A 25,440-nucleotide genomic window follows, 5' to 3' on the forward strand; every position below is an offset into this window, starting at 1 on the left:
CAAATAAATATGTTCTGCTCTAAAACATAATTAGTTTCAAAATGTTGTAGATTCTATAATATAACTTGTGTTGCCTAGCATGTGAAACTGACAATACGCCTTAATAAATAAAAACTCTTAAATTGAGAGATAATTACAAAATTGAATTCCACAAACTCTAGTTACTCAAATACTTGATACTCTAACCAGCAGATGGCGACAACGCCCATGAGACAAATGCTGCATGCAGGAATAGCTCCTGCTCTAAAAAAGAACACATACAGAGGCAACAACTGTTGTTGTTCTGTGCTTTTTGGCAAGTGTGTTTACACTTGAGACCACAATGAAATAAACAGGTCCCTGTAAAGATTTATCTTCCGCTTAATGACAGACCTCCAGCAAATATTTATCCAAAACACAAATTATAAAACATGCTCACGATATCAGGTCTTTAACAGGAAGCACTTAAACAGCTGCGCTACAAAATGTAAAACGCCTAGGCAGTTTAGAGTGTGTCTCTGGAGTCACAACAAGCACACATGGTTTTGCGGTGAGAAAGGCCTCCTTCTGGCTAGGCTTTACAGTCTGGCCTTAACCTTGTGGCTGTGCAGCACAAGCTCTCAGACGTGTGTTTCCATGGGGAGGTGGAGAACATGCCTGGAGTGGGAACAGGCCAAGCGAAGAGCATGTTTGGACAGGACTAAGTGATAACATCTACAGGGCCGGCCGCTGTGGGATAATGTTTTCCAGTATGTTATCAAAGCTTTCATTGGGGTATGGGCAGTGAGCAGTCTTTATCAGAAATTAGGTTTTGCTTATTGGTTTTCTTGTGCACAGTACAAAGGTAATGGCTAAGCGAGATAAAGACTCAGGTATATTAAATGGTAGAATCAATTTCTTTTTGTGTCCATTAATTCCACAGGAAACACTGAATGGAAACAAATGGCACACAATAATACAACAGCCACTGGAGTCACAGATAGTAACGCCACTTTACAATACCTGAGTCTTCACAACGAGAGCAATAAATAACATGTAAATGAAAATAAAATAATAAAGAATGCTGCTTTTGCTGTGGTCTTTTGAAGCAAAGTGTTTACTGCAAATAAAGAGGTATGTAGACATAAGGAGCGAGAAACAAAAATAAAACAAAGACAAACTTTAAAAAATAACTTGCATTAAAAAATGTAGTGTAGTGGTTAGAGCGTCCCCCCCAATGAGGCAGTCCTCGCAGCAGACCCAGTTAGAATCAGACCCGTGGTCAGTTCTCTGCATTTAATTTCCCTCTCTGCCCCATTTAATTTCTGTCTCTATGCACTATAAATAAAGCATTGAAATGCCCAAAAGATAATCTTCATAAAAAAATAAAATAAAAATTATATTTATTTTAATTAAAGAAACTATTTAACAATCAAAAAAGATCAGTAATTCATGAATTATTCTGGTTACCCGCTCCCTTAAAAAAATTTGCAAGTACTTACTTACCCATAATGCAGTAATAGGTGTCTGCTTTTTGTACACTGCAAAGTTATATAATATTTTCAAAGTGTAGCAGACATTATTGTCTTTTGTATTAATGCATGAGTACACAGAAACATGCATAGATAATATGCCCACAGGCTTTACAGGCGGCCTTGCTTTTCCATCTGGTGCTATCCTGGCACAGAGCTTAGACAATCCAGTAAACGTCAATATGCATCTGCACTGAGCCACCAATTTCTCTCCTGCAAGGGGAGGAGGAGTAAAGGAATAGCAGTGCAGCAGCCAGACATTGCTAGTCATTGGCAACATCCTGAAACACAAGGGCCATGGAATTAAAGCTTTATCTCTGGATTACCACTAAATATAGACGCTTGGGTCAAATCCAACACAAAGTCCATGCCATGTACGTCCGCTGTCCGTCTACATTGTGTAACATCATGCTAAGCTTGCTATTAAAATGAGGGTGACGCATCAGGGGATGTTTTGAGATATTTCAGCGTGGAAAGAGGGAGAAAATAAGTGTGTACCTCTAAGTATGCATGTCTGAGGCATACACTTATCTGTGTCAAGATTACAGGTATTCCTTACCGAGCCTGCCTACAGGAAAATTCTTCTCTATGACCAGCTTCTGACTGATTTTTTTTTCAGTATTGGATTTGGGCTCCAAAACGTCATAAATGCATTACTCATGCCCAGAAAAAAGCAAGTATGCTAAAATTCCTAAACCAATTGCAAACGCAGCAGCTTTGCTAAATGAGCTTGTATGTGTATTTGTGTTATTGCAATCACTCCAAAACCTAGCTGACCGGCTACTTAATTATGTGATAATATGACAGGATTAAGTCACTTTACTGGTAGATACCTTTGAAGGCAGGCAGTTTCTGCAGCTCCCTGTTGTTGCTCAGGCTGAAGCGAGATGAGCTCTGCCTCTTGTCCTTTTTGACAGGTGTCTGAGACCCTGGCTGCTTCCCCTTTAGCAGCTGAGTGGTGGGAGGAACACTATTGCTAGCCTTCTTGTTAGAGCTCTGCTGAAACAAGAGAAAAATCCACATTAGTGACACTGAGGTAGGGCAGGGACATGTAGTGCACAAAGCGTGAAAGACGGTGGAAGTACCTCCTTAGGAATCTGATAACACTGTGTGCATGTGGCCACTTGCAAGTGTATTATGGAACTAAGGTCATAGACCCCTACTTAAACAATTTTTACCTAATGTGCAGACACTATATCATAAGAAAAAACTATCATGGGTTTCTTTTCCACCCTGCCAAGCTGTGTCTCAGGAGACTTAAATAAACTGTAGGGTTTGTAGGGGTGGGTATAATACTGATGTGGGATCAGCTCAATGTGGCATGCCTCTTAGACCCCGTTTCCACTTGGCATTAACATCTGACTTTTGTAATCGGATCACATGAATAAAGCTCTAGCTACAGGTGAAAACACTCTCAAGACGCATTGAGATCGGATCACAAAAACCACATTCGGAGGTGGTTTACGTCCATTGTGACCGTTGTGTCCGCATTAATTTGGTAGTGGGAACACCAATGTGGTTTTTATCCACATTAGGGACCTCCTACTCAACTGCCGCCCCCTGCCTGAGCGGAAATACGTTGAAAATGCAGCTTTTATAGAAGCCTCATGAACGTTAGTTGCATCCGCCAGTATTGCAAATGACAAGCTTTCTGTCCTCTGTTTTCATTTCACTGCGTAAATCGCTGCTATTGACTGGAGAGCTGCAAGGCAACGACTTCCTGTTCTTATCTGCTTAAGAATAAAAGTCAACTCGCGTTTGGCTAGTAACAGGCGTTTAATGTGAAGGCGCACAGGAAATATTCTGTTCGCATATGCAGTATCTTAACTGCATACAGAAAGCCGTGTAGGCTACTGGTGGTGGTGACAAGAGTGTAGCAGACGTTAGAAAAGCCGCCCGGCAAACACACATCTTTCACCAGCCAAAGAGGCGTAATACCTTACTCGCCTAAGAGTTTTTACTTTGATATACTATCTATGATATTTCCCGCATTTGGCGAGTGTTAATGTAGAGCCCTCTAAGCAGTGTTGTGCATCGCTCCTCCTTGTCTAAATGAGACAGTAGCCTATCTCGTCAACCTAGACTTGTAATTATCTTCGCACGTAATACATTTTAATAGCAAATGTGATTAAAACTGTGGCACTGTACAGCCCTGTATGTTTACTTGTTTGAACCCCACCGGTTAAAAACAGCAATGCAAACGGAAATGATGTGCGTGTTGATTTAAATACAGCGCGGGTAAATGGAATCGGATCACAAGTAGACAAAGAAGTCACATTTGAAAATACAAGTGGGAACACACGGACTGAGAGCTGGCCACTTGTAACCAGATTCAAAAAGTCAGATGTTAATCCCAGGTGGAAACAGAGTCTTACAAATGGTCCCACCTGCCTGCTAGGATCCATTTATCACCACACACCTGATGGCATGGAGCTTACTTAACCAGATGCAGCTGTGTCAGTCTGAATCACAGGGGAATTGTTAAATGAACTTAATGGCCAGCTTAAGTTGGCCCCAGCCTGCTGTATTTCAATACAGGAACTTTAGCAAGCCGTCTTATAAAATGGAACTTTGGCTGAGATGGCCGCTTTTATGAACTACATTACATTTTCATGTGATACAAATATAGGAAAACGCTATTCTACTGGTAAGTTAATTCAGTAGAAACAGCGGTCTTCTAGAATTTAGTCATTTTCTAACTTCACTGATAAGTCTGCTACCAAGACAACCAATGCAGCCTTATGAACTTTCTATTCAGTCACAAACATTTCTGTTTAGCTTGCTGTATAGTACATAGAACAAAAGGAAGGGCTTACAACAACAGCCCTCTGCGTGGCAATTTTAAATAAGTTGACACAGGGTTGCTAAATGGCTACTGCTACATTACTGAAATGAGTACATCAAGGTTTTGGGAAAAAGAAAGGCCTGCAGTTCTATAAAGTTCTTTCCATAAGGATACAGTGATTTTCAGATAAAAGTGAATGCTTAGACCATGGCCAAGAGGAAGTTAGACTTAAACCCGTTGTTTCTAATATTTGTTCAAATGTATTCCACCTTGGTTAAAGAGGAAATAGAGGATTGTTGTTTGAAACAAAAAAGTGCATCTGGTCCCACTGAAGGCCCTAAAACAATGTTTTAAAAGACAGTATATGACCAGGAAGAGCAATAATGTGAGATATATACTAGGGATGTCCATGGTTAACTGGTTAACTGTTAAGAAGATCTTTAACCGGTTAATACTAAAGGTTAAACGGTTAAAAAAAAATCATCTTAATTTCTCTGAAATCCGGACTCTTATTTTGATATCGCTAAACCGGATGTAAGAATGCCAACTGTCGGTAAAGAATGAAAAGAGTCGTGTAGGCTACTCTCAACTTTATAATAGGTCCATGGTACGCTCCCAGAAAGATAGCCTGTCACAACTTAAGGTCACAACACTCCCCTGCCATGTGTTTGTATAATTTAATTAACAGCGTGGGCTCCCGCTAGTTTAACATAGCGCTAACATTAGCCTTCTTGAGGTGGATGCTGTCCTGCATCTATCACCGTCTCAGTGAGTGTGAGAGAGTGACAGACAGGCAGTGGGTGCCCCTGCACAGACACAGAGAGGTCTGCCATGCTTGTGTACGAGGCTCAATAGCGAAAATCCGTCATAAACAAAACCGTAAAGTACCGTTATGCAGTACTGATAACGTCGGAGCTTATCAATACTAAGGTCTTTCAAAATGTTGCCATCCCTAATATATACCTATGCTATGACAGGTCCAACACACAGTTTGTAATGTGGGCTGAAAGTCCCACTTTTCCAGATGTGGCCAGATCAAGATTTAAGCAAGAAAATTATTGGCTAGGAAGATATGTTTACATTATACAACTAGAAAGTGACATAGATTTGTGCATAGGGCTGCACAATATATCGAATTTTCATCGCGATGACGATATTGGCTTCCCACGATGACGTGTACATGAATGTGCGATATTGTAAATGTGTGCTCAGCTGCGAAGCAAATCAATCACTCCCCAAACCACTCGCTGATCATGTGCCTGTTCATGCTCCAACCTGGCAACCCCAGGTTCCCCGAGAGCTGTCAATCAAAGTCCAGTGGCTCCGCCCCCAAAGTGTGAACAATTTTCTGCCCGCATAGACAGAAAGCACTCCAAGAGCCGCGCGAAGAAGCAAGCTGCTGCTGCTTATCGCGCGAGCGAGAGCAGACATCTGCGCTTGTGAAATCACATACATCCCCTTGTTAGTCTCTTTTTTTGTGTGGGACCGGATTTATAACCCATTATTACATGACACTTTGCCAGGTCTGTTATCCAGCCAGACAGACCGCTGTCAAGAGTATAATGTATAGCGAACGGGTCACCTAAGGACCTACGTCATAGTTTTGATGGATAGACGTCCACAAACAGGGCTACTCGTTCAGAAAACAATGGAATACTTTTTCAACACGTCTTTGCATGTATCAGGAGAGCAGGGAACACAGGAGTCATGGTTAATGTCCGACAGGACTTCAGCAAGACGACGTGAGTACGTTTTGCTTCAGGCTGCAGCCCGCCATGTAAATGTTCGGCAGTCATTTTCTCCGTGAATTGTTATAGATTTTGGGGAATAATGCTTTGTTAGCTAGATGGAGCTCTGGTTAAGCATGTTGGCCGATTACATTTACTGTTTGTACAGTGTGCGAGTCTTGAGTTGTGTTAGCAAAACAGTAGCTCTGTGACTAACAGCTGAGCCGGAGCCTTCAGTCAGCTGAAGCAGTCTAGCTGGGCGAGTAGACTATTCCACCGTTGCTAGTTCGTATCCTTGGTCGTTCCTATTTGCTGGCGTATTGAACTACGTTTTCATTACATAAGAACCTAGTGGGTTTGCAATGACTATTCCAGTTATTAGACAAGCTCCCAGGGTTGCTAATAACTCCATACAGTCAGTGCCTCAGCGTACACACGACCTGAAGCGAAGATGAAACCTCGCGTTGGGAGTAAAGGCATGAGAGGCAGCAACATTTAACTAACGTGTTGCTGAGTGTTACCTGCCACTTCCAGTCTCCGTCCTTTCAAATTAAATTCCGACATAGTAGAGCCATATAGGTTGTGATTTATTTTGACAGGGCGCAGCTCATAATATACTTATTTTAGTTATACATTGTGGGCACAATTTTATTTAGTTCAAAATCAAGTTTTATACACATCCATCATGCAGGTACAATGAATGGAGTAAAATATTTTATATTTTTGCTTTTAGGAGATGCAATGAGGTCAGGTGAGGAAACAAAGATGTGTTATTCAACAGAAATGTAGCACAAGGATAAGTTAAAGCAGTGCTCTGTTGATTTGATTTTGAGTAAAGTTTTGGTGCAATATTTTGATTTATATTTTCTTTGTGGAAATGCATTGACTTCAGGTAAATATTTATTATATTTATGCAAATATATGTACATTATCAGTAATATTGCATAGCCGATCACATGGATATGAAAGCGCTGTTATGTTTACGTGACAATCCAATAAAAATATTTTACTCACTACAATTACTGAATAATCGTGGTAAAATATCGTGATATCAATATTGACCAAAATAATCGTGATAATCATTTTGGGCAATATCGTGCAGCCCTATTTGTGCATACTTTGTTTTGATACAAGTCGTTTCTGGCAATGCCGGTCTTAACCCTTATGCCCCGTTAAAAAAAAGTTACACTGGGACCGCTTCGTACATTTTGTGTATTTTGACCTTTAAACTGCATTAAAATGATGAAAGATCAATATTTTTTCACAATTTTTTTTTCCATTTTTTTCATGAAGGGGTTGTTATTCAATTCATGTTGTGATTTAATAAATCACAAATGAAAATTAACCCTTTAGATGCCATTTTTGATCATATACCACTAACCGCTTTTTTGAAAAATACACATAAATTCAATATTCAAATCTTTTTTTTAACTTTGATTATTATTAGTATCACCGGCTCACCCATCTGAATGATAGGTGAGAAAATTATATTTGGTGCATTATTACTTTTTGTTTAATGTCAGATTGAATAAAAAAGTTACACTGGGACCGCTTCGTACATTTTGTGTATTTTGACCTTTAAACTGCATTAAAATGATGAAAGATCAATATTTTTTCACAATTTTTTTTTCCATTTTTTTCATGAAGGGGTTGTTATTCAATTCATGTTGTGATTTAATTAATCACAATTAAAAATTAACCCTTTAGATGCCAGTTTCGATCATATACCACCAACCGCTTTTTTGAAAAATACACTAAAATTCAATATTCAAATATTTTTTTTAACTTTGATTATTATTAGTATCACCGACTCACCCATCTGAATGATAGGTGAGAAAATTATATTTGGTGCATTATTACTTTTTGTTTAATGTCAGATTGAATAAAAAAGTTACACTGGGACCGCTTCGTACATTTTGTGTATTTTGACCTTTAAACTGCATTAAAATGATGAAAGATCAATATTTTTTCACAATTTTTTTTTCCATTTGTTTCATGAAGGGGTTGTTATTCAATTCATGTTGTGATTTAATTAATCACAATTAAAAATTAACCCTTTAGATGCCAGTTTCGATCATATACCACCAACCGCTTTTTTGAAAAATACACTAAAATTCAATATTCAAATATTTTTTTTAACTTTGATTATTATTAGTATCACCGGCTCACCCATCTGAATGATAGGTGAGAAAATTATATTTGGGGCATTATTACTTTTTGAATAATGTCAAATTGAATAAAAAAAGTTAGATTTCTACCATTGACTTGCATTATAAGAAAACTTTTTGGCAACCCGCCTTTAAATTAAAGTGAAACATTTTTTTTGCCTCTGATTTCCCATATTACTGCAGAAAACACAATGCAATTGGGTAAAATGAAAGAGAATAGTAAAATTTACCCATTTTATCACCTCTTTTATCATCAAAATATGAATTTTTATGATGAAAACCACTCACTAAAACTACAAAATAACAGCTTTTTTTTTTTTTTTTAGTGTGTGAGTGTGTGTGTATGTGTCTGTGTGTGTGTGCATGTGTAAGTGCATGTGTGTGTGTGAAAGTGTGCTTGTGTGTGTGTATGAGAGGAGAGAAATTACAAGGGGTACAGATTTGCAGCCCTGATATCGTATGACACATGCAAACACACACACCCCCCCACACACACACACATACACACACAATCTTATTTTGTCATGGACATGCAGACAACAGTCCCCCCCATCCATATTCAAACAAATTTGACATTTTTCTTTAGATTTGTTGTCGCAGTGGCCAGTATTCCTGAAATTTTTTAAAATTATGAAAAATCCTATTTTTTTTCAGATTTGTGTCATGAGGCAAGTTTTCCCCCAGTAATACACCATATGAAATTCATAAATCAACTAGATAATAGTTAAAACCTAAAATGTGATGCCTTACCTTCAAAATGAATGCAAAACATTATATAAATTCTGATTTTATCTTGGCATGGCCAAGGAATCAAAAATACTGGTTTTATGGCTTTTTATGAGTTTACGAAATGGCATCTTTTTAGACAAGGATTTCAGTGTATTTGATTTGAGTACACACAGACACACTCCTGGATTTTTTTTTTTAACTTCAACCATTCTGACTAAAAGATGTGTTCACTAACTACACATCAAAACAATTTTATTGTATTTTTTAATTTTTTTAACTGGTTTGCAGCCATGAATTACACAAGGATGCCAATTTGTTGTAAAGGGTCACCATAGAGGTCAGGGGGGGGGGGGCTAAAACGGGGCATTTTTTTTATTGACCTTATTTTTACATAACCTTATCAAGTTTACTACAGAGAAATGGGAAATTACAGTCAAAAATATTTTTCACTTTAATTTTAAGGGGGGTGTCAAAAAATGTCGTTATAATGGAAGTCAATGGTACAAACCGCGTAGTTAGCGGTCCCAGTGTAACAAAAACATCTCACACAGTCAAAATGAAGTGGAAATGGATGAAACTCAGGATATCAAAACTTCATTGTAAAACACACCTCCTTACCAAATTTTATGGCTTGGGGACAATCACAGCCAAAATTATCTCAAAAATGCAACCCCAGATACACAGAATTCCACTAGCGGGGCATAAGGGTTAAGATGAAGCAAATGATTTTTGTTGAGTTTAGGAAAGAGGTGTCAATTTACTTCTGTGATCATTTCTGAGGCACCAATCCTGTCAAATGTTTGCCTTTAAAGTTTACATTTAGATGACTAAAGAATACCCAATTATACGCCGATTTATTTTGTAAACACAATACATGCAAGTATAACAAGGAATATTTCATCTAATTGGAATTATATTAAATGCCTGCATGTTGCGCTAAAAGTCTCATACAAGTAATAACAATAACAATAGGACCCACAAGGTGACAGTGAACTGTATGCCTTGCTCATCTATAGCTGCCTTTGTAATCCTGATTAGGTTAGTATAAGATTTGCATAATTTTGCCAGGTACACTACAAGTGGGTATTTCTACAACACCAGCAATTATATATTTTATTGATTTTTTTAATATCAGCATTTTAAGAGGGCATGGCAAAATTCTACAGGGCAGCAGTAATAAAAATGGATTAGAAAGTGCATCAATATTGAGTGAACGTTTGTCTCACTTTTTTTACACACTGTATGAAAAGAAAACCTTTCAAACAGTGGAGAAGTCTTGGTAAACATTAATGATTGGCTGATGCACTGCACTGATGCCATCTAAAGAAAAACAGCAGCAAGAGTCACAAAAAGGTTAACAAATGACCCAGGTGCAAAGGAGTTCGGTCTATGAACTCTCTTCTCACAGACAGACACTGGCAAAGGCAAAGCCACTCCCTGTACTATTTATAACCTGTGGTTCACGTGGGATGAATAACACTGTATCTATAACAATGTGATCTGATATATCGAACATAATATCATAAGATATGTTGGTTATATCCCAAAGATGTGCATATTTAGGGCAATTCACTGATATAAGGGAATGATCTTATCTCATTAAAACATCATCATGCACAGACCTTTCCCCAGAATCACTTCAAAGGGGCAGCAATGGAAACTGATAATGCAGAGGTTGAACTTGTTTATTCCTTATGTCACCGATGATGCAGTTGTTGTTCATACAGCGTAAGTGTTATAGGCCTATCAGTGGCATTTGAACTTATATCAGACAAAGTCAAGAGTGTTTTCTGGTAGACGGTCCTGGGTTAGCCTACCTCGTGCTCTGAATTCTCCTGACATCCACTCTTGCCCACTTTTCCAGACTTAGGGGACTCCTGATAGAAAAAAATAAAAAAGGTTAAGTCAACCTGACATTGCGAGAGAAGAAGGCTGATAACTCGAGTGTACAGTCTATCAATGAATGCTCCCATGCAACAACACAAAAAGTCCCGGCTAAATATAGCACTCCTGCCCACCCCTGTCTCGCACTCCTGTTTGCATACACTGGCAAAGCGGCTGCTAGCTAGCGAACGTTACTTTACAGTTGTACAGAAAGTGGCATTCACTCGACCCGTCTTAGAGCTTAGAAATTGAAACAAAGAGTTCACTTTTTACACCTCGAAATACGCTGCCAAGAAAGCTTTTACACCCAATTCAAAGTATATTAATTTAACTACTTGATAACGGCGCTGTATCTATATAAGGCAGCACAACGTAGCAAGTGCTAATATGTTGGCAGGATAGCGGCTAGCTGCTGCTGATTGCTGGTTGGCTAACGTTTACAATATGGGACACAGCGCTGATAGTAGCAAAATGATCTGTTATGAGGCAGGTTTCATTATTAAATAACACTGAATTGCATTTCATGCAAAGTATTTCTCCAACCCGCAATAACCGGTAGGCATTTCTCAGACTCACCTTGTCTTTTTTCGTTTTATTCGGCATTGTACAACCGTAGCCGCCCTTGCTCCCCTCTCGGTTACTCCACAATCAAAACCTTGACAACTCTCGGGGCATCCACACTGCAGGGCGGTTCTGCCCGTTCTCGCCCTGTGATTGGCTGCTTTCCGTCAGCTGACCAGCACATCCAAAAGCTGACACGCTGGGCATCGCGCGAGGCAGAGGGAGCTCCCTGCCGGTGACAGGTTGCCCTACTGTTTCTTTCCACATGCCCATCCGTCACTAATGTCAGAATCAGGAGCAAGCCCTGTTTAATAACGCTGTAAGCATTCACTGCACCTACAAATGCTAGACCATGTAGGCTATTTTATGCTTTAAATAAGCCTACACACTTTTAACCATGAAGATATAATCATCATCATGATAGCCTATAAATCTTAGCACATTGTAGGCCACATACAGTACTCTGATAAAGAAACCTGTTACAGGTTAATTATAATATTTCTAATTGTTAACATTTATTTTTGCCTATTTTTGGATAGATAGATAGATGATAGATAGATAGATAGATAGATAGATAGATAGATAGATAGATAGATAGATAGATAGATAGATAGATAGATAGAATACAATGTTTTTAGTAAAATAAAATATAATCAAATAATTGTAATTGTTTTTTCGCAGCTTATTATATGTAACTATTTGAAGGTTCTTAGTCTTCCATGCCAAACTTTTACAAGGGTTAGGAAATTGCATGCATTTTTTCAAAATGTCCCAACATCTGTGCACATTACAAAACGTAATTCCTGACCCTCCATTTCGCATAACTGAATTTGTTTTATCTCTCGCTTTTAGATAATATATTAACTTTACTGTGGCAATAGATTATCATTTCCTGCATTTTTGTTGTTGTTTTACCTCATTTTCTTTCTTCCTCTTGCTTGTGAGCAAAAAGCTATGCCAAACGTGAGCAGCTTGGCAGTACCCTCTTTAAATACAGAATCTGGCATCCTGTGTTACTTTACTGCCATCTATTGGTATTTTACAGTTACTTATGATGTTTATTTTTCGCTCTGAATTGTATTCATCATTTAACATTTTTCCCCAAATCATATATATTTACTTTTCTCCTTCTTTTTTTTTTATCTCTATCAATATATGCCCTGACCCCACCCATACAATAAACCTTTTCAGTTAAGTCATTTTGACATGTCAGAGAAGAAAAACGTAAAGGTGCTTGACAGGACAAAATGTCTGCTGTCTGTGTATAGACCATGTGTAGGAATGGTGTGACATGACTGTGACTTTCTTTAGTCTTGACATTATGCCTCTTCCTGCCAGTCACTCATCCCAATGGCATTCTCACAAGAAGTTTTCATTTTCGGTCTCATCTAGTGTGGGACTGCCAAGTTTGTGGACAGGATCCCTGAGCTCCCTGGTTGATAAAAAGGCAAAGCAGTAGTGCCCATAGAAGCCTTTCATAGTGCATGGTAAGTGTACCGTCCTGTTCATTTTACCAGGCAGCTTAAAGATATACAAACTTGTTTATACCTCATCGAAATTTCCTCCAACTTTACTATTATTTCCACAACCAATATGCATTCAACTGTTTTGTACATTACTTTGAAACTAAAAGCCACATTACCAGCTGCCAAACCTACCTCAAACCCGCTTATTTTCTGTATTAAAACAGCAAGTGACCTGCCATGTTCACACACACAATGCTGATTTCACTTGACTGTGCTTTAAATTATTTAACTTAATTTATACCAATTTCATGAGCCATCATTTTTTGTACCTAAAGGCCAGATTTCAACTGGATGTAACATATCTTCAACGAATTCACATTTGTCTTGTCTTGGAAATTCAATTATTTAGAAAAAATTAATAGGTTACTCACCTGTTATACAATTCTCAGAGGAGCAGTAAGGACTAACAAGACATGACTTGTTAACATGGTAAATCTTTATTTATGAGTCCCACATCGTTTAAATAACAGTATCAATTTTGTTTATATTTACAGTTAAAGAAAAAACACACAAACACATGAGAATGTCAATAAACACAATTTCTTTGTTGATAAAACAAAAGAATACAAAAAGTTTCAACTTAAAAAATGATATTCTAGTGGGAATGATTTTGAACCACCTGTGGTCAATGCAAGGGGGAATACAGTGAACTTGGTTGAAAAAGGGTTTAGGAGCAATAACAGGCTCATTTACAACATTAAACTTTACATTTTATAGAACAGTACCTCCTTATGCTAGCAGGTAATAGAAACAGGCCTAGTCCACCTCCTCCATCCTGGATGTGTCCTCATCATCCCCTTCAAGAGGAGGCATTTCTTCAGTGGGAGCAGAGGGGACATCCTCTGGTGTCAGATCATCTTCATCAATACCTACGAGAGGAATTAATCAGATTATGAGCCGGCAGAGTCAGGTAAATCATCATAGACATAGTCTGGGTGTGTTGCACAGCGTGTCGCTGCAATCATTTTTGGCTCATAAAAGAGCAAGAAAAATTAATAAAAATGTCAAGCTTAACATGGTGAGCACACACACAGACACTCACCTAGGCCCAGCTTGATCATTCTGTAGATGCGATTGGAGTGGGTCTGGGGGTCATCCAAGGTGAATCCTGAAGAGAGCAGGGCAGTCTCAAAGAGTAGGATGACCAGGTCCTTCACAGACTTGTCATTCTTGTCGGCCTCTGCCTTTTGCCTCAGGGTTTCCACGATGGGGTGATGTGGGTTGATCTCAAGGTGCTTTTTAGCAGCCATGTAGCCCATGGTGGAGTTATCCCTTAGAGCCTGGGCCTTCATGATCCTCTCCATGTTGGCCGTCCAGCCATACGTGCTTGTGACAATACAGCAAGGGGAGGATACCAGGCGGTTGGAGACTGTGACCTGTGCAGGTTAATAAATACCATTTTCAGCTTTATTAGTACAACAGATTAAAAGGTAAACAACACCTCGTAGAACGTTATGGAATGTATTCCACTGCTCACCTTTTCCACCTTCTTCTCCAATATGTCCTTCATGATCTTGCACAGGTTCTCAAACTGAGCCTTCTTCTCCTCCTGCTTCTTCTTCTCGTCCTCATCCTCAGGCAGCTCCAGGCCTTCCTTTGTCACAGAAACCAGGCTCTTGCCTTCAAACTCCTTCAGCTGCTGGACGCAGTACTCATCAATGGGCTCAATCATGTAAATGACCTCCAGGCCGGCTTTGCGAAGGCGCTCCACGAAGGCAGAGTTGGCCACCTGGTCTTTGGTCTCACCTGGAGTTCAGACATGGCAAGCAGTCACACATTTATTCAATATCACATGGTTGAAATAAGTTCACAATTTTAAACATCTCTTTTTTAACATGAACAGTTTATAGATAAAGAGCATCCTCACCAGTGATGTAGTAGATGTGTTTCTGGCTGTCTTTCATACGAGTGACATAGTCCTTCAAGGAAACCAACTCATCTCCAGAGGCTGACGTGTAGTAGCGCAGCAGCTCAGACAGCTTCTTCCTGTTCTGAGAATCCTCGTGGATGCCAAGCTGAAAGATGAGTTAAATTTCAGGAACAGCATTGAAAATAAAGTTACATGTCAGTAGACATCAGTTAAACTGAGGTTGTAAAAACTATAATTATACCAGTGTTAAACCTTAAAAAATAGAGTTTATCTAAAAAATTTACAAACACTGGTACTGGTCTATAAAGGTGTAACCCTACTTAACCAGAGTGCCTCAATCTAAAAAGAAGATATCAGTAAGTGGCTTTCAAACAGGACTCCAAGCAGCTTTACATTGGAACAATATGGCCAAAGGATCAGGCAGATGGCTTTCACATAAAAGGATCAAACAGTGATGATCAACTAAAATTCCAAAGGTTTTTGTAAAGCTTTGGACTTTAAGAAAAAGTAAGCTATTTCCTGCTAACTTAAGATGCATTGCGATATCAAACCAAGGGTTTAACATAAAATGGCTGCCAAAAGTTTGAATGTTAGTAGATTATTAAAAACTCTTCAGCTTGGACAGTGCTCGGTGAGGACACTAACCTTGATGTTCTTTGAGAACTGGTCGTAGCACTTTTTATAGTTTTCCTTGTCGTCTGCGAGTTCGATGAAGAGCTCCAGGCACTTCTTGACCAAGTTCTTGCGGATGACCTTCAGGATCTTGCTCTGCTGCAGCATCTCTCTGGAGATGTTCAGGGGCAAATCTTCAGAGTCCACAACACCCTTGATGAAATCTGTTGAGATGAATAAAAGCTACCAGTTCAGCAATATGTTTACAGTTTTAAAAATCTTTATTTTTTTCTAATTTGCATTAGATTAGATGATCATTCAAATTATGAACAAATTGTATAAACTGGTAATTCCGCATTTGGCTTAATACTCACTAAGGTACTCAGGGATGACCTCATCGCAGTTGTCCATGATGAAAACTCTGCGCACGTACAGCTTAATGTTGTTCTTCTTCTTCTTGTTCTCAAAGAGGTCGAAGGGAGCGCGACGAGGCATAAAAAGCAGGGCACGGAACTCCAGCTGACCTTCTACTGAAAAGTGCTGTGTGAAGATGTTCATCAGGTCAATTGTATGGTTTGTTTTCAATAAATAAAAAATATGGCCAATATATATTTTTTTAATAATATACCAACCTTGACAGCGAGATGTTCCTCCCAGTCATTGGAAAGACTCTTGTAGAACTCTCCGTACTCCTCATTAGTGATGTCCTCGGGGTTACGGGTCCACAGGGGTTTTGTCTTGTTCAGCTCTTCCTGGTCAATGTATTTCTCCTTGATCTTCTTCTTCTTCTTTTTGTCGCAGGACCCATGGTCATGGTCGTGGTCGTGGTCATGCTCCTCATCAGACCCAACATCCTCAATCTCTGGCTTGTCCTCGTCTTTCTCTTCTTCTCCATCTTTATCTTTCTCCTTCTCCTCCTCCGCCTCATCATCACTCACCTCCTTGTCACGCTCTTTCTCCACCTGAATGAAAAAATACAGCTCGGTCATTGGCCATGATTGTTTTGGATAACTTAGTTATGTTAGCTGATTTTTTAGACTATTTAAATCAGTGCTTACAAAGAGTGTGATGGGATAACCAATGAACTGTGAGTGCTTTTTCACAATCTCTTTGACTCTTTTCTCCTCAATGTATTCCATCTGGTCTTCTTTAAAGTGCAGGATCACTTTGGTGCCACGCCCAATTGGCTCACCTATAAGGGGGAAAAGATGAGGGTAAATGTGCTTTAAACATGAAACGTTGATATTCCTTTATTGATAAAACTAAACAGGGGTTCACCGTAACGGAGTAACGGCCTTTTACATAACTTACCAGTGGTGTCCACTTTTACTGTGAATGAGCCTCCAGCAGAGGATTCCCAGACGTATTGCTCGTCATCATTGTGCTTGGTTATGACTGTCACCCTCTCGGAAACCAGGTAGGCGGAGTAGAAACCCACACCAAACTGACCGATCATGGAGATGTCAGCTCCAGCCTGCAGAGCCTCCATGAAAGCCTTGGTGCCAGACTTGGCAATTGTTCCCAGATTGTTGATCAGGTCCGCCTTGGTCATTCCAATACCTGTGTCAATTAGGGTTAGGGTGCGATCCTCTTTGTTGGGAATGATTTCGATTTTGAGATCCTTGCCACTGTCCATCTTGGATGGGTCAGTAAGACTCTCGTATCGGATTTTGTCCAGGGCCTGGAGGAAAATCAAATTTTCAACATTTTAATATGTAATTTAAGCACAGCATACAGTATAACAATAATTAACTTCAATGAATCAATTGTATTCTTTGACACAAAACCAGATTAAAAAAACTGCTTTAAGCGTATACAATGACAAACTTACATCTGAGGAGTTTGATATCAGCTCCCTGAGGAAGATCTCTTTGTTGGAATAGAAAGTGTTGATGATTAGGGACATCAGCTGAGCAATCTCAGCCTGGAATGCAAAGGTCTCCGCTTCCTCCTCCATTGGGTGGTCGTGAGATTCAGGCATCTGAGCAGAGGGGAAAAATAGAAGTTTGGTTCTTAAGGCATAAACAATATTTTAAAATAGTGTTCTATTCACTGATGGTCTCATTTGCAGTTACAGGTCATTTATGAACATGAGAGGAAAACTCAGGCTGTTTCATAAACATGTAAAAGTTCCTCGTAGGAGGTTTAGGGACCTTTTTTGCACTTTCATGTTGATTGGTCTGTTGATGAGCAGCAGCCCAACGAGTCATTACACTGTCACACCTACAACAAGCGTACATTGCTAATCACCCACAGGTCAGGTGGAAGTATTTAAAGTTACACCTTATTCAACACTACCACTGAGCTCAATAACTACCTCAGACTTTAAGGACTTTAATCAATACTTCTGACACATTTTGATTAATAGATTTGTTTTTATTGTCCATACATGTGAAATCATTAATATTGTCCATCAGCTTTCAGTGCTTTACTCAAAATGCTGGTCTAATAATCAGTTGACAGTTAACACTGGTTATCTGAAGTAACTGTGAGGTATGCCTCAGTAATTACAGCTGATGTGTGAGCATGTATCCTTTGCACAGGCAGGTGGTGTGACGGACGGTCAAGCTCTGCTCACTGCTCCATCCGTACTCAAGCTGCCTATAGCCTAATCCATTTTGTCTGGTTCAGCCTTTACGGCAGTTACGTAGGCCTATGCCTAATGTAGGCTACATGTTATTTTCATGCAAATACCAAAAAAGATCCATACTGTGGACGGTGTGAAAAGTAATTTACTCAGCAGATTATAAAAATGAATTTGTATTAAAGTTTATTTTGAGCTTTCACAATCGACTCAAGGCCTCAACTGAACGTTGATGACTGTAGGCTATTGCTGGCCTCAAATGCAGATAAATCGCGATAGTCTAATACTAACATGGGGTATTATCCTCTCCTGTTGTAATTGATTGGTTACATTGGTTGATAGGAGATACACGTGGCTGGAATCACATTATCCACATCAGCACAAATGGCTCCACCTGTCGGTTTCACAGGTGAAGTGCACGATTCTAGAAGGTACCAAGAGGCAAAAATAACTTAGTCTAGCAGTTTCCATAGACATCTAAACCCCCTCCTCTTGACCATCTTCGCTGATTATGCACCAAATCCCTTTTGCAGCAGTGGATGCACACACAAAGTGAGAAACATTTCTCTGCTCGGGAAATCTTATACTACAATTTACATGTTTTATTCCTGCCCTGACGAGTGCACTATGAATGCACCGTGAGCGATGCACCGCAAAGGTAACTGAATGTGGGTGAGACAGATACTTGGGAAAGTTTTTGCTAAGAAATTAACACTGATATGTGTCTGGACACTCGATAGGCTACCCACTGTTTGATTTTTTTTAATCACAAAAAAAGGACAGGGTTTACTGCAATTAGGCCTATTTTATTGTCATAATAGGAAATAGAAAATGATGTAGGCCTAGCTTAAATGTACGCCTAGTCATCACCATTTGCAAACAGTCATGTCAGAATATGTTATCATTATGGTCATTAGGCCTAGCATAGCCTATATTTTATCAGTTGGCGTCTAACGTTATTGTATTTATTAAAAAAATATTTTAAAAGTACCTTGGTCCTCAGTGTGTCGACAGCTCCGATGTGAAATGTGTGGGGGGGTCTCCTTTAAGTTGCAGACAACACGGCTACCGTTTCTTCCAAGTGAGCTGTGCAGCTTTTATACTCATTGACCGAGCGTCCGAGAAATCCTGACCTGAGCTTCCAGAACCATCTGGAATCTTCGTAGCTACAGCTTGACAGTGGTCGCTGACAGGCCGAGTGGGCTGTCAATCACTGCAGCCACTGCTTATTCTTGGGAAGGAGGAGGCGGGACTTGCAGGATAGGGAACGCTCATAGGTACGCTTCAGCTGAGCCGGCTGAGGAAGGCGTGCGTGCGGAAGCTGAACTAGAATGAATCATGCAGTGGCCACAGAAAATTCGAGAATATCGAAATAAGCTAAGAATGAAGTTGATGAATGAGAGTTCCTACACATGCGAGTGAATAGTGATGAAATTCAGCATGCCACAGACTCAGTAAATGAGATTGCAGTATTTATTTGTAAATACATTTTATTACAAATTTGAAAGCATTTCATTAAAAAAAATGTAATAGTTACAAAAAGAAACACAAGCCCAGTGACTTTATATTACTCTTAGCCTTATGGTTTTCAGTAGGCTAATATGTTTTTTTAGAAGCAGCTGATGGTTTATAGCCTACTAAGCCACATTGTGGCCTACATTAATCCCATTAATTAACTTGTGTTGACTAGTTAATACTGTTTATGAAATGACAGTTGTGTTAGAATGAAACGTCTGTTTGAAGAAGCAATTGAACTTACAAAAATAAAATTAGGAAAGATAGTCTACTAAGTATTTTAGTCAACTTCCTCCATTCTTGATGTGTCATCATCTCCTTCCAAGACTGGCATATCTTCTTCAGCAGGCTGACTGAGGTCCTCAACGGCAGAATCATCATCAATGCCTGTGAATGGGATTTTATTCATAAATAACCAAAGCCATTTTTTTAATGTTAAAATAAGCATACTAATTACTGTTATGTTAGAAGTCATGGAGAAGAAGAACTTACCGAGACCAAGCTTGATCATTCTGTAGATACGGTTGCTATGTGTCTGTGGGTCCTCCAGTGTGAATCCTGAAGACAGCAGGGAAGTCTCAAACAGAAGGATGACCAGGTCCTTGACAGCTTTATCGTTCTTGTCGGCCTCTGCCTTCACTCTCAAGGTCTCAACTATTGGATGCATAGGGTTGATCTCAAGGTGCTTCTTGGCTGTCATGTAGCCCATGGTGGAGTTATCTCTCAGAGCCTGAGACTTCATGATCCTCTCCATGTTGGCCGTCCAGCCATAGGTGCTGGTGACGATGCAGCAAGGGGAGGAGACCAGGCGGTTGGAGACTGTGACCTGTGCAGGTGAACAAGAATATATAAAATGTTCAGCTTCCTTTGCAGAAGAGATTTAAATGTATACATCATTGGAGACAAAAACCTGTCACTTTTAATGAAATGGATTATTGTTGCGATAAAAATAAAATACTGCAACATTAGTATAGATTCAATTATTTTCTGCCATCACCTTTTCGATCTTCTTGTCGAGGATGTCCTTCATGGTCTTGCAAAGGTTTTCAAATTTATTTTTGAGCTCCTCCTGTTTCTTCTTCTCGTCCTCATCCTCAGGCAGCTCCAGGCCTTCCTTTGTCACGGAAGTCAGGTTCTTGCCATCATATTCCTTCAGCTGCTGGACGCAGTACTCATCAATGGGCTCGATCATGTAAATGACCTCCAGGCCGGCTTTGCGAAGGCGCTCCACGAAGGCAGAGTTGGCCACCTGGTCTTTGGTCTCACCTGTGATAGTTATTATGAATTCATTGAATAAATATGCTAATTACTAAATCCCTTTTAAAAATATTTCAAGCAAAAGTAGAAGAAAATAATGTAAATTACTTCTCTAACCTGTGATGTAGTAGATGTGTTTCTGGGTGTCCTTCATGCGTGAAACATAGTCTTTCAGGGAAATCATCTCATCTCCAGAGGATGAGGTGTAGTAGCGCAGCATATCAGCCAGCTTCTTCCTGTTAGCAGAATCTTCATGGATGCCAAGCTGAAACATCAAAGGACGTGTTACTAACACTGAACATTAAACATGTGGAATTCAGGTTTTCCATTTGAAGGTATCTAGTTAAAGAAACATATTGGATCCACATACCTTGATGTTCTTTGAGAACTGCTCGTAGCACTTTTTGTAGTTTTCCTTGTCCTCAGAGAGTTCGGTGAAGAGCTCCAGGCACTTCTTGACCAAGTTCTTGCGGATGACCTTCAGGATCTTGCTCTGCTGCAGCATCTCTCTGGAGATGTTCAGGGGCAAATCTTCAGAGTCCACAACACCCTTGATGAAATCTGTTGAGATGAATAAAAGATACCAGGTCAGCAATACGTTTACAAATCTTCAGATTTCACAACACCTTTGATGAAATCTGAATAGGGGTTAGAAGATAAGAAGCGCTAACCTTCCAAAGCCAGACAAAACATATTCATTTGTCCATTTTAGCAGCAAGACAAACAATGTGTATGTGAATGATTGGTAATATGTTACAAATACTTACTGAGGTACTCTGGAATCAGCTCGTCACAGTTGTCCATGATGAAAACCCTGCGCACGTACAGCTTGATGTTGTTCTTCTTCTTCTTGTTCTCAAAGAGGTCGAATGAGGCCCTTCTTGGTACGAAGAGCAGGGCACGGAACTCCAGCTGACCCTCAACTGAGAAATGCTGCCGAGACAAGAATGAAGTATGCATTTATTAGCTTAGAAAAACATAACATATCGCCAAGGTTTATCGCCAAGAGACATAACTTACCTTGACAGCGAGGTGGTCCTCCCAATCATTTGTGAGACTCTTGTAGAACTCGCCGTACTCTTCATTAGTGATGTCATCAGGGTTACGGGTCCAGATTGGCTTGGTCTTGTTCAGCTCCTGAGCATCAATGTACTTTTCCTTGACCTTCTTCTTCCTCTTGTTCTGGCCATCCTTTGTGTCCTCATCCTCATCAGCGCCCAGATCCTCAATCTTAGGTTTGTCCTTGTCCTCTGCAGCATCCTTCTCAGCCTCCTCCTCCTTCTCTCCCGCCTCGTATTCCACTTCCTTTTCCCTCGTCTTTTCCACCTGGAATACATGAAAAGAAAAGTAGCTTAGGAATCTAAAGTTTCTCAATATCATTGGTTATTATTGTTTTTTTTAAATAGCAAATTCTCCTTGTTAAAAATGAACTAAAAACTTACAAAAAGTGTAATAGGGTAGCCAATGAACTGTGAGTGCTTTTTCACAACTTCCTTGACGCGCTTCTCCTCACAGTATTCCGTCTGATCTTCTTTGAGGTGAAGGATGACTTTTGTGCCTCGGCCAATGGACTCTCCTAAAGCAGTAAATACAAATCAATGAAGAGAGCAGGGCCTGGCATTGCGTCAAATTCATCGTGCAAATTATTGAATAGAGTATCAATGAGGGAGGTCAAGCTTACCAGAGTCAACTTTGACGGTGAATGAGCCTCCAGCTGCAGACTCCCAAATGTATTGCTCGTCATCATTGTGCTTGGTTATGACTGTCACCCTCTCGGAAACCAGGTAGGCGGAGTAGAAACCCACACCAAACTGACCGATCATGGAGATGTCAGCTCCAGCCTGCAGAGCCTCCATGAAAGCCTTGGTGCCAGACTTGGCAATTGTTCCCAGATTGTTGATCAGGTCCGCCTTGGTCATTCCAATACCTGTGTCCATCAGGGTCAGGGTGCGATGGAGCTCGTCTGGCGTGACTTCAATTTTCAGATCCTTGCAGCTCTCAAGTTTGCTGGGGTCTGTTAGGCTTTCATATCTGATTTTGTCCAAAGCCTGTCAAGAAGGGATACGGTTGTTAAAATAATATGTTTTATTATTTAATTTTTTTAAACAAAGGAACAAATGGCAATAAAGTTCTGCTTTTACTTACATCTGAGGAGTTGGAGATGAGCTCTCTAAGGAAGATCTCTTTGTTTGAGTAGAAGGTGTTGATAATGAGGGACATCAGCTGAGCAATCTCAGCCTGGAAGGCAAAGGTCTCCACTTCCTCCTCCATAACTTTTCCAGCTTTCTCAGGCATCTAAAGGAAAGCAAGAAAATATGGTTAATAACCTAATTCTTGATGATTATAAATACATTTTTTTTTAATTTTAATTAATATGGAATATATCTGGGAACTCCTTTCATGCTGTTAGATTAACAAAAAAAGTTCCCCTTCTCCTTGTTGAAGACAACCGCATGGCTTGAGGAGGGTAGCTATGCTGATGGCAGCACAACACATGTTCCTTCTGTCCATCAAATAGTTGCCAAATGGGTGGGGTTCTGATGCTTTCCCCATCCCCCAAAGCCTTCAGCATGTCATTCAACACCTCTATGTTAAAGTAAGGAATAGTAGCTAGAAATTCAAAGATAGAAAAAAAATAAAAAAAACTTAACAGGCTTTTTTACTGTAGAGCAATAATCTCTAATCTTTCTTTAAGAGGGAATTGGAGAAAAAAAATATTGTATAAAAATCCATAATTAAATTGGCCACACAAAAGGTTTGTGTGTTATTCTATTGCATTTAAACTGTGTCCCCTGTTACTTTATACTTTTTTGCTTTATCTGCTCTTGGTGCCAACCGGTTTTCCGGCTCACCCGCCATTGCTCCCATACTCAGGGTCACCCCACTTGCCATGTGCTCCTCTGCTTGTTAGTCTCACTTGGATACTAATGGCCACAATATAAATAACTGATATTAAAACATTACAGTCTCCCCTCTACAAATAAATGATATATTAAACATATAAATGAAGTGTTTATTTATTAAAACTTGCACATTATGTTGGTATTCTAATTTGGAGCATGTGTTCTTGCTCTCCTGCCTGTGCTCCTTTCATTTTACATTTGGTATATTTTTCATTTAACTTTCAAAGCAAAAACAGCTGTATTTGATTTTTGGTGTTCAGGTCTTACCTTGAATAAACTCTTCTTGTATATTCACCTCTTGAAGAAAGTCGCCAAATGTATCACCACACACGTCTTCTCTTCTTAAAGAGATCCAAATGTGAGCTTTGCTGCTGCTCCTATCTGGAGTAGTCTCTCCCCTTGTTCAAGTCAGTAACTTCTGACAGACCCCACGTCACGCCGTTTTCTTTTTATACAGAAGGGGTGGTTTCTCGAAGCTCCCATTCAGAAGCTTCCAGAAAATGTGTTCACTACAGTGGGGTGTTAAGGAAAAACCTGGAAGGGGGTTGAGACCAAGACACCAGAGCCCTAAATTCAATGTGCCCATATAGGGCTGCAGAGTCACAAGGAGTGCCTGTCAATCACATTGAGAGCTTCCCTGATAGCATGGCTAGCTGCAGGCCCCATAACCCCCTGTAATCGTCACAGCTGTGCAGTGTCTTTGCTATCAGCTGCCGCCGGGGTGCCTCATTGGACACAGTCACATACCATAGGGCTTCCTATGGATAACAGACCCATTTCTTTTTTTGGTTTCACATATTTGAAGCTGGACAAATGATTGCAACTTGTGTGCAGCATAATCTCCATTCAAAGATACACATTAAAAGGTTTTGGTCCTGGGAGTCTTTGTATTCTACATGAGTTTATCTCTTTGTTTTTACATGATTAATATCACTTTAAAATAGTAGTTTGACCAAAGATTCTTAACTCAAGGTCTACCAACCGGAAATTTACCAGAGCTTTCAAGCCTCTTGTGGCCCGCATCACCCATAGTCTTTGTAAAGCCATCCACTGTATAGTGAGTTCCCCCTGCTTGCATAAGTTCGAAGGTTGATTAAGGCCAAAATACAGGATTAACAGACTGCAACAATCATTTCCCCCTTCTGTCAATGGGTTTTTTAAATGTCTCAATGAGATTCTAAATGTTATTTATTTCTGGTGTTTTTATATTGTTTTGTATTAATCTAACGTTTGTTTGCACTTTATGTATTCTGCTGACTGCACAAAAATCTGCCCTCTTAGACATAAAGAAATGTTTTAGGGGGTACAATTAAGTCTGATGATCAAAGACAACTTTAAGTTCTGACAGCTACTACAATGAATGACTTTCAGTGTCATGATTTTTAAGAAGGGTGTTACAGCAATTGAAGAAAATCTGACCAGTCAAGTTCTACAATATGGTTGTTTAAATGAAACAAGATACACAACTAACTTTCTAGAAACAATGTTATACAAAGTGAAAGAATGCTGCACAGGGAATGGTTAGCCTACAAATGATTATAGGCTGATTCACAAATTTGCAAAGCACACAATGTTGATGAAAGTTGGAAGAGCTGCCAAAGAAGGGAAAGGATACTGTGGTTTGACATCCCTCACCCTCCATAACACTTGAAATTAACAACTCTTACTTAGAGGTTTGCAAATGTTGGACTACACAGTAAATACGCCCCTGAACAAGATATAAGACAGAATTCTCTGTTCCAGTGTTATTGTCAATTACTTAAACTGACCAGAGGATGGCAGTGTGTTACTCTTCAATAGATCTCTTATGTAATCCAAATGTTCCCAGT

At 39.6% G+C, this 25,440-nt stretch overlaps 3 protein-coding genes across 4 annotated transcripts in view; all 3 read right to left on the reverse strand.

The window, feature by feature from the left end:
- The window catches only part of ppp2r5cb (protein phosphatase 2, regulatory subunit B', gamma b), a 34,842-nt gene extending 23,424 nt beyond the window's left edge, over nucleotides 1–11,418 (reverse strand). The window contains exons 1-3 of one of the 2 annotated variants that reach the window (XM_080047666.1): nucleotides 11,360–11,418; nucleotides 10,717–10,776; nucleotides 2,324–2,486 (exon numbers count right to left, since the gene is read on the reverse strand). In XM_080047666.1, the coding sequence (XP_079903792.1) occupies nucleotides 2,324–2,486; nucleotides 10,717–10,776; nucleotides 11,360–11,386 (250 nt within the window). In that variant the 5' untranslated portion in view covers nucleotides 11,387–11,418. Of the gene's footprint in view, nucleotides 1–2,323; nucleotides 2,490–10,716; nucleotides 10,777–11,359 lie in introns of both variants that reach the window. The other variant, XM_080047665.1, reaches the window with a different exon arrangement.
- A 1,887-nt stretch (nucleotides 11,419–13,305) lies between these two features.
- Nucleotides 13,306–19,048, reverse strand: LOC307266200 (heat shock protein HSP 90-alpha). The gene is made up of 11 exons (XM_080048168.1): nucleotides 18,928–19,048; nucleotides 17,184–17,333; nucleotides 16,664–17,033; nucleotides 16,411–16,544; nucleotides 15,985–16,314; nucleotides 15,727–15,892; nucleotides 15,386–15,576; nucleotides 14,738–14,885; nucleotides 14,348–14,616; nucleotides 13,913–14,246; nucleotides 13,306–13,739 (listed from the first exon to the last, which is right to left on the reverse strand). The coding sequence occupies exons 2-11, from the start codon at nucleotides 17,331–17,333 to the stop codon at nucleotides 13,627–13,629; spliced, it is 2,205 nt and encodes a 734-aa protein (XP_079904294.1). The 5' UTR covers nucleotides 18,928–19,048; the 3' UTR covers nucleotides 13,306–13,626.
- A 532-nt stretch (nucleotides 19,049–19,580) lies between these two features.
- On the reverse strand, nucleotides 19,581–24,012 carry hsp90aa1.1 (heat shock protein 90, alpha (cytosolic), class A member 1, tandem duplicate 1). Its single transcript, XM_080047685.1, has 11 exons — nucleotides 23,879–24,012; nucleotides 22,854–23,003; nucleotides 22,390–22,756; nucleotides 22,151–22,284; nucleotides 21,729–22,034; nucleotides 21,476–21,641; nucleotides 21,079–21,269; nucleotides 20,826–20,973; nucleotides 20,449–20,717; nucleotides 19,944–20,277; nucleotides 19,581–19,838 (listed from the first exon to the last, which is right to left on the reverse strand). Exons 2-11 carry the CDS (start codon nucleotides 23,001–23,003, stop codon nucleotides 19,732–19,734), a joined length of 2,172 nt encoding a protein of 723 aa, XP_079903811.1. The 5' UTR covers nucleotides 23,879–24,012; the 3' UTR covers nucleotides 19,581–19,731.
- Nucleotides 24,013–25,440: the final 1,428 nt, after the last annotated feature.

Source organism: Ammodytes marinus, assembly GCF_949987685.1.
Source record: "Ammodytes marinus genome assembly, chromosome: 19".
Lineage (NCBI taxonomy): Eukaryota > Metazoa > Chordata > Actinopteri > Uranoscopiformes > Ammodytidae > Ammodytes > Ammodytes marinus.

Bases quoted from the DNA above. Each gene is read 5' to 3' on its own strand.
- LOC307266200 (XM_080048168.1), bottom strand. From the start codon at position 17,333: ATGCCTGAATCTCACGACCACCCAATGGAGGAGGAAGCGGAGACCTTT. The intron at 14,886-15,385 runs GTTAGTGTCCTC...CTCATCTTTCAG, and splicing joins AGTTCTCAAAGAACATCAAG to CTTGGCATCCACGAGGATTC. The intron at 14,247-14,347 runs GTGAGCAGTGGA...TAACCTGCACAG, and splicing joins TGGAGAAGAAGGTGGAAAAG to GTCACAGTCTCCAACCGCCT.
- hsp90aa1.1 (XM_080047685.1), bottom strand. From the start codon at position 23,003: ATGCCTGAGAAAGCTGGAAAAGTTATGGAGGAGGAAGTGGAGACCTTT. The intron at 20,718-20,825 runs GTTAGAGAAGTA...TAACTATCACAG, and splicing joins ACACATCTACTACATCACAG to GTGAGACCAAAGACCAGGTG. The intron at 19,839-19,943 runs GTAAGTTCTTCT...TCCCATTCACAG, and splicing joins AATGATCAAGCTTGGTCTCG to GCATTGATGATGATTCTGCC.